General features: G+C 39.1%; 1 protein-coding gene across 1 annotated transcript in view; it reads left to right on the plus strand.

Annotated features, from left to right (window-relative positions):
• Window positions 1-14,764, plus strand: part of HEATR5B (HEAT repeat containing 5B) — a 105,230-nt gene that overhangs the window by 56,012 nt on the left and 34,454 nt on the right. The window contains exons 23-26 of the mRNA XM_011967636.1: window positions 27-266; window positions 775-1,026; window positions 8,437-8,618; window positions 12,488-12,556. Coding sequence (XP_011823026.1) covers window positions 27-266; window positions 775-1,026; window positions 8,437-8,618; window positions 12,488-12,556 — 743 coding nt within the window. The remainder of the gene's footprint in view (window positions 1-26; window positions 267-774; window positions 1,027-8,436; window positions 8,619-12,487; window positions 12,557-14,764) is intronic.

The raw sequence follows: 14,764 nt of genomic DNA on the forward strand, positions 1-14,764 counted from the left end.
ATTCATTTGTAAAAATTACCTTTCAGATGTCAATCCTTTTGCACCTGGGGTTAGTTCTCGAAGTGATATCCATTGCCGGCACCAAGGTGTTAATATAACAGAAACTGGTCTTGAGGGACTACTTTTTGGAATGCTAGACCGGGAGACAGATCGAAAATTGTGTTCTGATATTCATGACACTTTGGGACATATGCTTTCTTCGCTGGCAGTAGAAAAACTTTCTCATTGGCTAATGCTTTGTAAAGATGTCCTGGCAGCTTCTAGTGGTAAGTATTTAATATGTGTTCTTAAAATAATGGAAATTGTTTTACTTCTGATATATGCATATAGATACATGTATAAAGATACATACATGTAAATCTGAGCTTATATTTAAAAGTAATAACTTTTGATCTACAAATCCCTGTCAAAATGTTGAAGGTTAAATTATGTTATAAACAAATGAGCTTTTTTATATTGTTGGGAAAATGTATTTCAAAATTTTTTGGAACTTCAAACTAAATTTTCATACATAAAAATCCCGAGTTACTCTAGAGTAACACATACTATGTAAAACTATTGAAATATGTAAATGTAGTTTACATAAAAGTAATTTATGTTATCCTTTCCTTGGCTTTTGATTGTTGAAAAAAAAAGTTTGCTAGTTTTACTGTTTTCCAGAAAGTAAGAATTTAGTCTTTTTTTAAAATTAAAAAATTTTTAATATTAATAACTTTTTAAAGGATCATTTTTGCTTATGTAAGGTTGTTATAATATTCCTTATTCTTGTTATAGATATGAGTACTGCAACTCTCTTAAGTAGTGGAAAAGATGAAGAATCTGAAAAGAAGGATGAGATGGATGATGATACCATGTTTACCACGTTAGGTGAAGAAGATAAATCAAAGCCTTTTGTGGCCCCTCGCTGGGCCACTCGAGTATTTGCTGCGGATTGCCTGTGTCGAATCATCAATTTGTGTGAGAATGCAGACCAGGCTCACTTTGATCTTGCCTTGGCACGTTCTGCTAAACTTCGAAACCCTACAAGTAAATTTAAAATCAGCACTTATTTTCCCCAAAGCATTTTTACAGCTTGAGATGTTTTACTGCTATGAGATATTTTACTGCTATGGATGTAGTGTGCTTTAGAATGTGCCATTTGTTTATTGTAAGTTCTCTTGCCTTTCATCTTAGTTTTCTGTCCCCTCTACATACTCTTCATCCTATTCATCTTCTGATTCCTATTGGGAAGATAAGTTGAAGAAGGTGGTCCACAAGATACATTGATCTGTGTGTCTGTCTCTTTAATCATTTGCCCAAAGGATAATCATGGCAGTTACTTAGATTTTCTTAGTACGTTGTCCTGGATTTTAGCATTTCAGCAGAAAGGAAATGGTAAAATTTTAAGGCGTATAAATAAAGTGAGAATCCCCAGCCATGGAGAATGTCAGAATTCATGAATGTCCTGGTAGATTGCAAACTCTCAAATTTCAGAAGTGCTATTAGGTATTTTTGAAAAGGTGAAAATTGTTTATTATGGAAACAATTTTTATCTCATTATTTTTTATCTTTTGTAAACTTTTTATACCGTGTATCCCCTGAATCTGATATTATAGGGAATTTACAAAGAGACCATCAGGCCCAGTACCTTCATTTCATAGTTGAAGAGACCCAGAGAAATTGAGAGGTGATAGAGTAACAGATTCCTTATCCTATAGTTTGTTGTCTCTTTATCACCCAATCATTTTTTAAATATCTGAAGACAAATTGTATGTATTAACAATATTGACATCTATGAATTGAAAATGTCTTTTGGGTTATTTCATTGTGTATAAGAAGCAGCAGAGCTCACGTACATATTTTTAAAACAAACAGGCTGAGTGCGGTGGCTCATGCCTGTAATCCCAGGACTTTGGGAGGCTGAGGCGGGTAGATCACTTGAGGTCAGGAATTCGAAACCAGCCTGGCCAACATGCGGAAACCCCATCTCTACTAAAAATACAAAAAATTAGCGGACATCCTGGCACGTGCCTGTAGTCCCAGCCGCTCGGAAGGCTGAGTCAGGAGAATCGCTTGAACCCAGGAGGCGGAGGTAGCAGTGAGCCAAGATCACGCCACCACACTCCAGCCTGAGCGACAGAGCAAGACTCTGTCTCAGAAACATACAAACTGGAAAACAGTAGTACAACATGTATAAAATGAGACTCTGAATATAGAGTATCAGCAAAGCACAATACATCACGAACACAGTGTTTTTGTTCATGTCATTATTCAGCAAATATTTACTGCATCCTATTTTTTGATATACAGTGGGGATACAGAGAAGAAAAAAACATAGTCCATACCCTGGAAGAACTTATAGCCTAGAAGACAGAGAGACAGACTTCTCAGTCAAATGGTTGTGGGGTGTCCTAATAGTAGTATGTTAAAGTACTTTGAGAACATTAAAAAACATATAGTATTCATTTCCTATAAAGCCAGGGAAGACATCACAGAAAAGGTTATTTTGAAGTTTTAAAGGCAGAGAAAGGGTTAGAAGAGACTGGTGGCATTAGTTTTCTATGGCTGCTATAACAAATGCCCACAGACTTGGTTTAAAATCACACAAGTTTATCATCTTACAGTTCTGGAGGTCAGAAGTCTCGGTGGGGTAACATCAAGGCGTCGGCAGGGCTGGGTTCCTTTCTGGAGGCTCTAGGGGGCATCCCTTTCCTTTTCTTTCCAGCTCATATATGCTGCCTGCACTCTTTGGCTCACGGCTCCCTTTCTCTCTTTTCAAAGGCAGCAGCGTTAAATCTTTCTGTGATGCGTCTTCAGTCCTCACGTGTCTCTGACTGCAGCCAGGAAAGGTGCTCTGCTTTTAAGGGCTCATGTAATTAGATTGGGTCTGCCGTGATAATTTAGGCCAGTCTCCATGTTTTAAACTCCATAACCATAATCACATCTGCAGAGTCCCTTTTGCCCTACAAGGTAACATAGTCACAGGTTCTAGGGATTAGGTGTGGAAATTTTGGGCTGCCAATATTCTGCCTACCACACTGGATTATTAGAAGCGGAGGGATTCAACATGAAAAAGCTGATTGCCAAAAAATAAATAAATAAAAAGAATCAGAGGAAGTAAGAGAATTTGTAAAGCCATGGAATCATAAGTGTGCGTACTACATTTAGCGAATAGTGAAAATCCTTAGGTAGGCTTTTCTTTCTTTGTAGATCTTAACTGTTGTTTTTCTTCCTCTTTGTGTCTTGTTCTTTTTACCTTAGTGCTCAGAGATCGTCACAGGTTTTTTCTTTATACATTGATGTTTTGCTTTTTTTAGCCTTCGTTAATAATCTTAAATCTGCTTTAATTTTTTTAATTTTCCTGTAATTTGTCTACATTTCTCCCACCTCCATTGTATCATATCCGTTTTACTCTCTAAGATTTTCTGTTTTTATACCATAGCAGCCATGATTCTTTCCATCCTATTGAGGATGCCACATGATTTTTTTTTTTTAATTTTATTCTGGTTTTTATAGAAAATTGTTTGCAGAGATTAGCCATTTCTCTGAATCTTCAGAATCTTTCTTTTCCCTGGTTGCATTTTTCTTTAATAAACTTAATTGTTTATATATTCTTGAAAGAGAAGATTCCATATTTGAAATTTTCTCTCAGTGTAGAGGTGGATTGCCCGTGTTCTCTGTTGTTCATGTATTTCCCACCTGTAGTTGGATGGTAAGCTGCTGTAACAGCTCCCACCCAGATTCCAGTGTCTGGCATATTTTGCTGTGGATCCTTTCTAACAGGATGCTTTCTAACATCACCGCCTGCCATTCTGATTCCGAACAGTCATGGCAGAGTATATGAAAAAGTATAGACCCAGTAAATGTGCTCTTCAGGCTCTCCTGTATCATCTTCATCTCTTCATCTTCCTATCTCCTATGCTTTAATTGTAGAGAATTACTACTCCCCACATATAATAAACCCCCTAATTATTTTTCCACTTTGAAGTTTTTGTTCAGTCCCTTTTTCATACCCACCTTTTCAAGAGTTCACTTCCTGGGATTTAGAAAAAGACAAGAGGTCTTGCTTTGGAAGGGTAGACATAGAGATGGGCAGAGAAGCAGCAGCACTCTGGTTGTTGGGGAAAGTGGCACCCTCGTTCCAGAAGCAATTGCCTAGATTTTAGTTTGGTAGATTGATACAGTCCTAGACTTTGTATATTAGATGATAGAGTGCAGGAGGAATAATAGGTCTTTTTATTTACTTTCAGGTTGGCATAATATAAGTAGACTTATTTTAATCTACTTCCTACTGCCTTGGGAATTTTCTCCCAAATTTTGGCAGTAGTTTATTATACCTCATTCTTGTTTGTTTCTCAGTTTTTTTGTTGTAGTAAAATACATATAACATAATAATTATCATCTTAACTTTCTTAGTTTATCAGATGGGCAAAATTTGTTTAATTGACATATATATATATATATATCATGTACAACAAGATGTTTTGAAGTATGTATACATTGTAGAATAGTTAAATCTAGCAAATTAACAAATGCATTACCTCACCTAGTTATCATTTTTGTGTGAGACCACTTAACATCCACCATCTTTACATTTTTCAAGAACACAGTGTATTGTCATTAACTATAGTCACCATGCTATAGAGTAGATCTCTTACACTTATTCCTCCTATTTAACTGTAACTCAATATACTTTGACCAACATATCCCCATCTTACCCTTAACCACCAACCTCTGGTAACCACCATTCTACTCTCTACTTCTGTTAGATTAACTTTTTTTAGATTCCACGTATGAATGAGATCATGTGGTATTTTTCTGTGCCTGACGTATTTCAGTTAACCTAATGCCTCCAAGTTCACCCATGTTGTCTCAAATAATAGGACTTTATTCTTTTCTATGACTGAATAGTATTCCATTATGTATTTATACCACATTTTCTTTATCAATTGATAGATACTTAGGTTGGTTCCATATCTTGGTTACTGTGAATAGTCCTGCAGTAAACATGAGAGTGCAGATAACTCTTCAACCTACTTAGTTCAAAACCTTGCTTTTGGCCAGGAGCAGTGGCTCAGGCCTGTAATCCCAGCACTTTGGGAGGCCGTGGCAGGTGGATCACGAGGTCAGGAGATCGAGACCATCCTGGCTAACATGGTGAAACCCCGTCTCTACTAAAAATACAAAAAAAAATCAGCCAGGTGTGGTGGCGGGTGCCTGTAGTCCCAGCTACTTGGGAGGCTGAGGCAGGAGAATGGCGTGAACCCGAGAGGCAGAGCTTGCAGTGAGCCGAGATCGCGCTACTGCATTCCAGCCTGGGCGACAGAGTGAGACTCTTTCTCAAAAAAAGAAAAAAAAAAAAAACCTTGCTTTTATTGGTGGTATGTTTTTGCTTCCTTTAGGTGAGGAAGCACTGCGGGCTTCTAGCCAAATGTTTTCCCTTCTCTGCTTGCCTCCCACCCACAAAGCAACAGATATTCTTTTATTTTTATTTTATTTATTTATTTTTTTCTGAGACAGAGTCTCGCTCTGTCACCCAAGCTAGAATGCAGTGGTGTGATCTCGGCTCACTGCAGCCTCAGCCTCCTGGGTTCAAGCGATTCTCCTGCCTCAGCCTCCCGAGCAGCTGGGATTACAGGCACCCGCCACCATATCCAGCTAATTTTTGTATTTTTAGTAGAGATGGAGTTTCACTCTGTTGGCCAGGCTGATCTCAAACTCCTGGCCTCTGCCCGCCTTGGCCTCCCAAAGTTCTGGGATTACCAACATGAGTCACTGCACCTGGCCAGATATTCTTTTTAAACTCAAGATTCTAGAATTAGTTTTTTTGGTAGGCACATGAAAAAAAATTGAAGGTACACGACTTGTAACTTTGACAACAACAATAACAACAAAAACTTATTTAAATAGGAACTGTTTGGAGATCAGGCTGAACCATAGAATTGTCACTGCTTCAAAAAGACTTTGTGGGTTTTGAAGCCTCCTGAAGAACTTTATAGGCCTTGAGCTTAATAATTTCTTTAGATAATTTGTGTTGCTATGTCTTTTAAGTTCACTGATCTGTAGTATTTAATCTCTATTAATTTTATCCAGTGTAGTTTTCATTTCAGATATTTTACTTTATATCTCTAAATTCCCCTTTGTGGTTTTTTTCTACCTTTCATTTCTCCCTTCATTATTTTCGTGCTTTTCTTTTCCTTTTTTTGAACATAGGAAACATATCGATAATAGCTATGTAAAGTTCCCTACTTCTCTTATCTTTTTCATTTCTAGACTTGTTTCTATTCACCGATTTTTTTTTCTCTCTCTCTCTCTTTGTTGTGAGACATATTTCCCTACTTCTTTGCATTCTTGGTAATTTTTTATTAGATGTCAGACATTATAAATTTTATGATATTAATGCTGGATTTTGGTGTGTTCCAAAATAATTTTGGACTTTGTTCTGGGATGTAGTTAAATTACTTGGTATCATTTTAATTATTTTGAGACTTGCTTTTAAACTTGGTTCATACAGATCCAGGACAACTTTTACTCTAGGTCTAAAAGGAAAAACATTTCCCTTTTCCACATCTTATTCTTATAAAAGTCTTTTCCTTCTTATTTTGTAGATTTAAGTTTCCTGACAAGGGTTTTTCTGAAGTAGAGATTGGCAGACTACAGCCTACTGTCCAAATCCAACCTACAGTCATTTTTGTAAATAAAGTTTTACTGGAGCACAGCACACTCATTTCTATACGTATTGTCTGTGGCTGCTTTTGCACAGTAACAGTGGAGCTAAGTAGTTGCAATGGAGATGATATAGCCTGAGACCAGGCACACTGGCTCACGCCTGTTATCCCAGCACTTTGGGAGGCAGAGGTGGGCAAATCACAAGGTCAGGAGTTTGAGAACAGCCTGGTCAACATGGTGAAACCCCATCTCTACTGAAAATACAAAAATTAGCTGGGTGTGGTGGTGAGGCCTATAATCCCAGCTACTCGGAAGGCTGAGGCAGGAGAATCACTTGAACCCTTTGGGGGCAGAGTTTGCAGTGAGCCAAGATCACACCACTGCATTCCAGCCTGAGAAACAGAGCAATACTCCATCTCAAAAAAAAAATAATAATAAGATAATATAGCCTACAAAGTGTGAACCAAAAAGTGACTGAAGCGCAGATATCAATTGATAGAGGCTTTTTAGCCAAGGTTAAGGATTCACCTGGGAAAAAACATGGGTAACAGGAGCATCTGTGACCCAGGTTTTATCCAAAGGGGGTTTTGGGAACTTCGTTATTTAAAGAAGAAAGAACAGCAGGATGGAAAAAAAAAAAAGGGAAGGGAGGGTAAGCAGTGAGGTAAATGGTTATTATATTCCTGTGAGGCTTTGATTAGCCTCAGTAAATGTTTTTTTTTGTTTTGTTTTTGAGACAGGGTCTTACTTTGTCACCCAGGCTGGAGTGCAGTTGCATGCTCTCGGCTCACTGCAGCCTTGATCTCCCAGGTTCAAGGGATCCTCCCACCTCAGCCCCCTGAGTAGCTGGGACTACAGGTCCACACCACCAAGCCCAGCTAATTTTTGTATGTTTTGTAGAGATGAGGTTCACCATGTTGCCCAGACTGGTCTTGAACTCTTGAGCTCAACCTATCCACCCACCTCAGCTTCCCAAAGTGCTAGGTTTACAGGCTGAGCCACCTCACCCTGCCTAGCCTCTGTAAATCTACATTTTACATGTGAAAAGGAGGAATAAAGGAAAAAGTCGGTTATGCATTGGCCTCAGTGTAGAGAGAGGGATGATTTCTCATCTTGTCTTTGTCCTATACCTGTGAAAATAGGCTGGTAGTTGACATTGTCAGGGTGAGATTCAGCAGAACTTGGTTTTAGGGCTGGTTCTTAGCGAGGGATATGTATTTGGAAAGATTCCTTGTGAGCAATTTGTGAGAGGAGGCCATTTGGGAAGATTTTTGGCCTTCTGTCATTGTGGGAACGTGGCTTAAAATGAGGCAGTGACACACAGTTGTGAAATTAACAGCTACCTGGGAGCAAAAGGAAGGCAGTATTGCAAGACTCAGTCCCCAAGCTTCAATTTCTCTTTGGCATAGTGAGTTTGGGATCCCAAGATTCTATTTTCTTTCATAAAGTCAAAAGTATTAACTGTCTGATTCTTTACATAAAAAATTTGCCAAGCCTTTGTTCTTAAAGAAGTAGAAACTGATTTTGGGAAAGTTACGTTAAAAGTATTTTGCATCAAATATCATTGTACATCCTATAACATCATCAACATTACTGTATTGTATATCACTATTCTTGAAAGATTGATATGGAAGTTGTCTTGAAAGAATATAGCATCTTTACTATTTCCAAAGTCATGAAATATGTGGATTGTGTTTTTTATCAAAACTGTATTTCATTTCATATTTTTATGTTATTACACTTATTTTTGGAAGAGTTTTCATTTTTGCATTCTATTTTTATTTTTAGATGACCTCTTGGTACTTCATCTCTCTGACCTCATTCGCATGGCATTCATGGCTGCGACTGATCATAGCAACCAGCTGCGAATGGCTGGGCTCCAGGCACTTGAAGACATTATCAAGAAGTTTGCGTCTGTGCCTGAGCCAGAATTTCCAGGTCATGTGATACTGGAGCAGTATCAGGCTAATGTGAGATTTTCTATTTATTTAAAAGTTTAAAATTGATCTTTTGAAAGATGACTGAAGAAGTGTGGACTTCCTGAAGGACTGCATTTGGAACTGCAATCTGTTTATTTCTGTAGAATGCATCTCTATCTCCATTGTCTGTTACCTAGTTTTAGTCACCCCACAAATGAAGAAATAAGTGTCAAGCTGTTGTCACTATTTTTAAGTTGTGATAACATATTAGTGATAAAACTAGAATAGAAATTCCAGCTCAGTTTTCCAGTCTTGTGTTTAGATATTTAGCCCTGCCCTTTAAGAGATAAAAGGAACCTTCAAAAGAGTGTTGTGGATTTGCTGCCATTATTTTTATATGGCAAACCTTCATAAGCATTTTTAGAAACAGATAGCAGTTGCCGCTTGTATAATAAAGGATAAATTAACTCTTAAGAACAACAGTTAAAAGTATTACTGAGGTCGGGCACAGTGGCTCACACCTGTAAACCTAGCACTTTGGGAGGCCGAAGCAGGTGGATCACAAGGTCAGGAGATTGAGACCATCCTGGCTAACACGGTGAAACCCCATCTCTACTAAAAATACAAAAAATTAGCCGGACGTGGTGGCATGAGCCTATAGTCCCAGCTACTCGGGAGGCTGAGGCAAGAGAATCCCTTGAACCCAGGAGGCGGAGGTTGCAGTGAGCTGAGATCGCGCCACTGCACTCTAGCCTGGGTGACAGAGGGAGACTCTGTCTCAAAAAGAAAAAAAAAGTATTGCTGAAAGAGTTAGATATTTTCAAAGTTTTTTGTTTTGTTTTGGAGACAGAGTCTCACTGTGTCGCCCAGGCTGGAGTGCCGTGGCATATTCTTGGCTCACTGCAAGCTCTGCCTCCCAGGTTCATGCCATTCTCCTGCCTCAGGCTCCCGAGTAGCTGGGACTATAGGCTCATGCCACCACGTCCGGCTAATTTTTGTATTTTTAGTAGAGACGGGGTTTCACCATGTTAGCCAGGATGGTCTCGATCTCCTGACCTCGTGATTCACCCGCCTCGGCCTCCCAAAGTGCTGGGATTCCAGGCGTGAGGCACCACGCCCGCCCAATTTTTTTTTACTTCATTCAAAAGAGGGATCTGCTTGTTGGTCCTGAGATTCATACCTGTACTTATGTTATTCAAATGAGGCACAGTAAACTAATCCTAGCAGTGGGGGGTTATATGAAGGATAAAATTTTTTAACAAGGAAATAACAGATTTTTTTTTTTTTTACTGTGATTATGGCAAAATCTTTGCTTCAGTACGCTATACCTCATCTAAAAGTTGTGCTTAAATATATAAAAAATTTAAAATGTGAATTATATATAATCCGTTGTTTTTACATCTTAAGTGAAGAAATTATAACTTCTAGCCCAACTAGCTATAGAAAACCTGTATACAATTGTTTACTCCCAAATACCCAACCTATTGGAATGGTGGGTTTCTTAAAAGACTTTTTATTTAGAAATGATATCGCCAGCTGAGAGCGGTGACTTATGCCTGTAATCCCAGCACTTTAGGAGGCCGAGGTGGGCAGATCGCCTGAGGTCAGGAGCTCGAGACCAGCCTGGCCAGCATGGTGAAACCCCATCTCTACTAAAAATACAAAAATTAGTTGGGCATGGTGGTGCACACCTGTAATCCTACTCAGGAAGCTGAGGCAGGAGAATCACTTGAACAAGGGAGGCAGAGGGTGCAGTGAGCTGAGATTGCACCATTGCAGTACAGCCTGGGCAACAGAGCGAGACTCCATCTTAAAAAAAAGAAAAAAAAAAAAAAAGAAATGCTATTGCTGGGCGCGGTGGCTCACGCCTGTAATCCTAGCACTTTGGGAGGCTGAGGCGGATGGATCACCTGAGGTCAGGAGTTCGAGACCAGATTGGCCAACATGGCGAAATCCCATCTCTACTAAAAATACAAAAGTTAGCCAGGCATGGTGGCACACACCCGTAATCCCAGCTGCTTGGGAGGCTGAGAAAGGAGAATCACTTGAAACTGATAGGTGGAGGTTGCAGTGAGCCGAGATCCCACCACTTCACTCCAGCCTGCAGGACGGGAGAGCAAGACTCTGTCTCAAAAAAAAAAAAGAATGATATCAAATTTACAGAAAAGCTACAAGAATAGAATAAAAAACTACCTTACAACCCATATTCATATTTGCCAATTGTTAATTTTGCCTCATATGCTTAAACAATGGTTCTCTCTCTCTTTCTTCCCCCAACACACAGTTTTTTTCTAAACCATTTAAAAATAAATTGTTTAAATCATGTGCTTTTACCCTTGAGCATTTTAGACTATATTTTCGAAGGACAAGAACATTGTCTTATATGACTACAGAATAGGTAACCTCAAGAAATTCAACATTGATATACTACTTTTACATAATCTGTCATATTCCAGTTGTGTCAGTCAACCCAGTAACCTATTTCGTACAGTATTCTTTCTCTGCCAGTACAGAATCCAATACTGGCTCACATACTATGATCAGTTACCATCTGTCTTTAGTCATAGAGAGGGAGTCTCGATTCATTTCCTAACTACTATCGATATACCTGACCAACTGGATCTCTATTATAAGGGAAGAATATCTCAACGTAGGAGCTGACTACATCTTACTCCTGTATTCAACTTATACTTGTTGTATCTAATATAGCTAAGAATCTGTGACTGATGTGGGCTTATTTAAAACAGAAGCTCATATTCCTCTACTTATTAATGTAACAAAAATGCATAAATTAATATTTTTGAGCAGCTTTTTAAAGCATCTCCTTTTGAGGTTAAATGTCCTCTAGGGTCATGGAGTGACTGTAAACCTTTAGTACTACTCAGTTGTTTAAAGAAATTGATCCAGATAGAAGATTGACTCATAGGGTAAATACTCTTAGAAATAGGTTTAGAGGCCGGGCACGGTGGCTCAAGCCTGTAATCCCAGCACTTTGGGAGGCCAAGACGGGCGGATCACAAGGTCAGGAGATTGAGACCATCCTGGCTAACCCGGTGAAACCCCGTCTCTACTAAAAAATACAAAAAACTAGCCGGGCGAGGTGGCGGGCGCCTGTAGTCCCAGCTACTCGGGAGGCTGAGGCAGGAGAATGGCGTAAACCCGGGAGGCGGAGCTTACAGTGAGCTGAGATCCGGCCACTGCACTCCAGCCTGGGCGACAGAGCAAGACTCCGTCTCAAAAAAAAAAAAAAAAAATAGGTTTAGAAAAATATAGACAGAAAAAAAATCTAACAATAGCAATTTTTGGTATGTCTGATAATGTGACTTTGTCGGAAAATCCTGTTTAGTATGAAACAAAAACGAGAAAAAAAACAAGATTTTTGCCTACTTTATATAACATTCATATAGATTTGATAATGATAACCTCCTGGAAAGCAAAAGAAAAAGGGTATGACTGAGTTTATTATAACTGAAAATAAATAAGGGAGAGGTCATAAAAAGGAAAGGAACATAGAAGTGTTTTTGTGTGTTTTCATCTCCAAACACACAAGAGGCTTTATGTTTACTACTTACCTTTAAAAATAAAATGCCTTGGGCCAGGCGCGGTGGCTCACACCTGTAATCCCAGCACTTTCGGAGGCTGAGGCGGGTGGATGATTTGAGGTCAGGCGTTCAAGACCAGCCAGGCCAACATGGTGAAACCCTGTCTCTACTGAAAATACAAAAATTAGTCTGGCGGTAGTGGCACACACCTGTAATCCCAGCTACTCAGGAGGCTGAGGAAGGAGAATTCCTTGAGCCTGGGAGGCAGAGGTTGTGATGAGCCAGGGTCGCACCACTGCACTCCCGCCTAGGTGGCAGGGTAAGACCATGTCTCAAAAAATAAAAATAAAAAATAAAATGCTTTATTTATTTTTCCAGGTGGGAGCTGCTCTAAGACCAGCCTTTTCACAAGATACACCATCAGATATAATAGCGAAAGCTTGCCAGGTAAGGAGAAAAATGGAACTTTGTATAGTTGTCTTCTATAAATTCATAGATATCTTAGAATTTAACTTGTGTGAAAGAATAGAGAAAAATTTGGGAGACCAACATGGGAGGATCGCTTGAACCCAGGTGTTTGAGATCAGCCTGGGCATCATGGGGAAACCCCATCTCTACAAAAAAATACAAAAATTAACTGGGCATGGTGACATACACCTGTAGTCCAGGCTACTCGGGAGGCTGACGTTGGAGGATATCTTGAGCCTAGGAGGTCAAGGCTGCAATAACCCAAGATTGCACCACTGCACTCCAGCCTGGGCAACAGAGCGAGACCCTGTCTCCAAAAAAAAAAAAAAAAAAAAGAGCAAAACTAAATAATATTTTTATCTTGGAAATACAACAGTGGTAGTTTTTCTTTTTATTCTGTATGAAATGATGAAATAATAATTAGGTAATAAACATTGTGGTTGAAACACTGTTTTTGACCACATATTATAAAAATTTTGCTAGTTTGTAGGTATTAAATCATCCTGAAGAGAATTTCACAATATACACATTTCATTGCAAAATTAATCCCAGGGAATTACTCTCACCTTATTATATCTGAGGAGACTCAAAACAAAACCACCAAAAAAGGGCACATTTTCTTTTTATTTTTGGAGACTGAGTCTTGCTCTCTCGCCCAGGCTGGAGTGCAGTGGCGTGTGATCTCGGCTCACTGTAACCTCCTCCTCCCAGGTTCAAGCAATTCTCCTGCCTCAACCTCCTGAGTAGCTGGGGTTACAGGCGCCCGCCACCATACCCAGCTGATTTTTGTATTTTTAGTAGAGACAGTGTTTCACATGTTGGTCAGGCTGGTCTCAAACTCCTGATCTCGTGATCCGCCAGCCTTGGCCTCCCAAAGTGCTGGTATTACAGGCGTGAGCCACCACACCCAGCCCTCAAAAAACGCATATTTTCTTATGCCTTTAATCAGTTTCTCTTTTTCATATGCTTCATTTTGAAAAAGGATTCATGTATTAAGCTCTAATCTTTTAGGAAATCAGGTTATTTGTCTGCTTACCTAAAGACAGAAGAGAAGCAACTCTCTTCTTCCTAGTTTTCTGGAGTAAAGTGCTGTGGTCCATCATTTTTGCTTAGAATCCATGGCCAAGCTTCATGTAACCTCTATGCAGAGAAGATTCTGCAATAATAGGTTTAAAATTCTGACTTTATTCTCTCTGTAACTGAATATGAGTTTGCCCCTTCCTTCCATTTTTGAGATTGGTATCTCTGAAACCTTAATGGCAGGCAGTCTTCAGAGAAATTAACTCTCTTCACTGACAGGAGACCAGAGAGAGAAGAAACGTTGTTGATAAGAGATAGGTCTCTGGATCATGGTGCACACCTTCAAGTTCGACTAGGTAATTTGGTTTGGGATACTGCCACACAAATATCAAAAAATTACTGTCCATATGTAAATAAGTGTATCGTGATTATGTTTCAGAGCACAGCATTTAAGCGGACAAAATCTCCTACAATGCTCCTGATCATTAGAAAAGCAAAGGCTATTAGAATTTTATCTTGTATATGAGTATTGAATTTGCCTTGAACTTACTGCTTTTGTGGCCCTAGCTGCGTTTTTTTATAAGAAGTTTCCTTTTTTCTAGTGGCAGGCTTAAATTTGTGACCTCCTTTCCTTCCATTGCTGGGAGTGGTTTCCTAACAGGTAAAGCTGTAGGTTACAATTTCCTTTCCTTAAAGGAAAGTAAGGAGTTGGCCTACATGATATCCTAGCCTGTCTGTTAGAACAAATGTCATGTTAAGAAACTTTAAAATCAGGGTAACTCTTAGATTATAGGAAGGACCCTCAGTTGTCACACAACCGGGTACAGTAATCAGTGGATCAATCAAAAATTATTTAAAGTAGGGTCAGATCATGAACATAATGCATACTTAAATATTTCATTTCAGCATAAAACTTTTAAATGTACATTCATTCACCAGGCTTTTCATGTAGGGCAAAGTCTTTTCTCTGAAGATTATTTTACTAATTCAGTGCTACTTTGTCACTCTTCATAAACAAACTCCATAATGCATTATCTGTGATTCTAGTTTCAGATTTTTTTTTTTTTTTTGAGACAAAGTTTTGCTCTTGTTGTCCAGGCTGGAGTACTGTGGCTTGATCTTGGCTCACTGCACCCTCCACCTCCCAGGTTCAAGTGATTCTCCTGC

The sequence above is a fragment of the Mandrillus leucophaeus genome, unplaced genomic scaffold, assembly GCF_000951045.1.
Source record: "Mandrillus leucophaeus isolate KB7577 unplaced genomic scaffold, Mleu.le_1.0 Scaffold805, whole genome shotgun sequence".
In the NCBI taxonomy this organism is placed as follows: Eukaryota; Metazoa; Chordata; class Mammalia; order Primates; family Cercopithecidae; genus Mandrillus; species Mandrillus leucophaeus.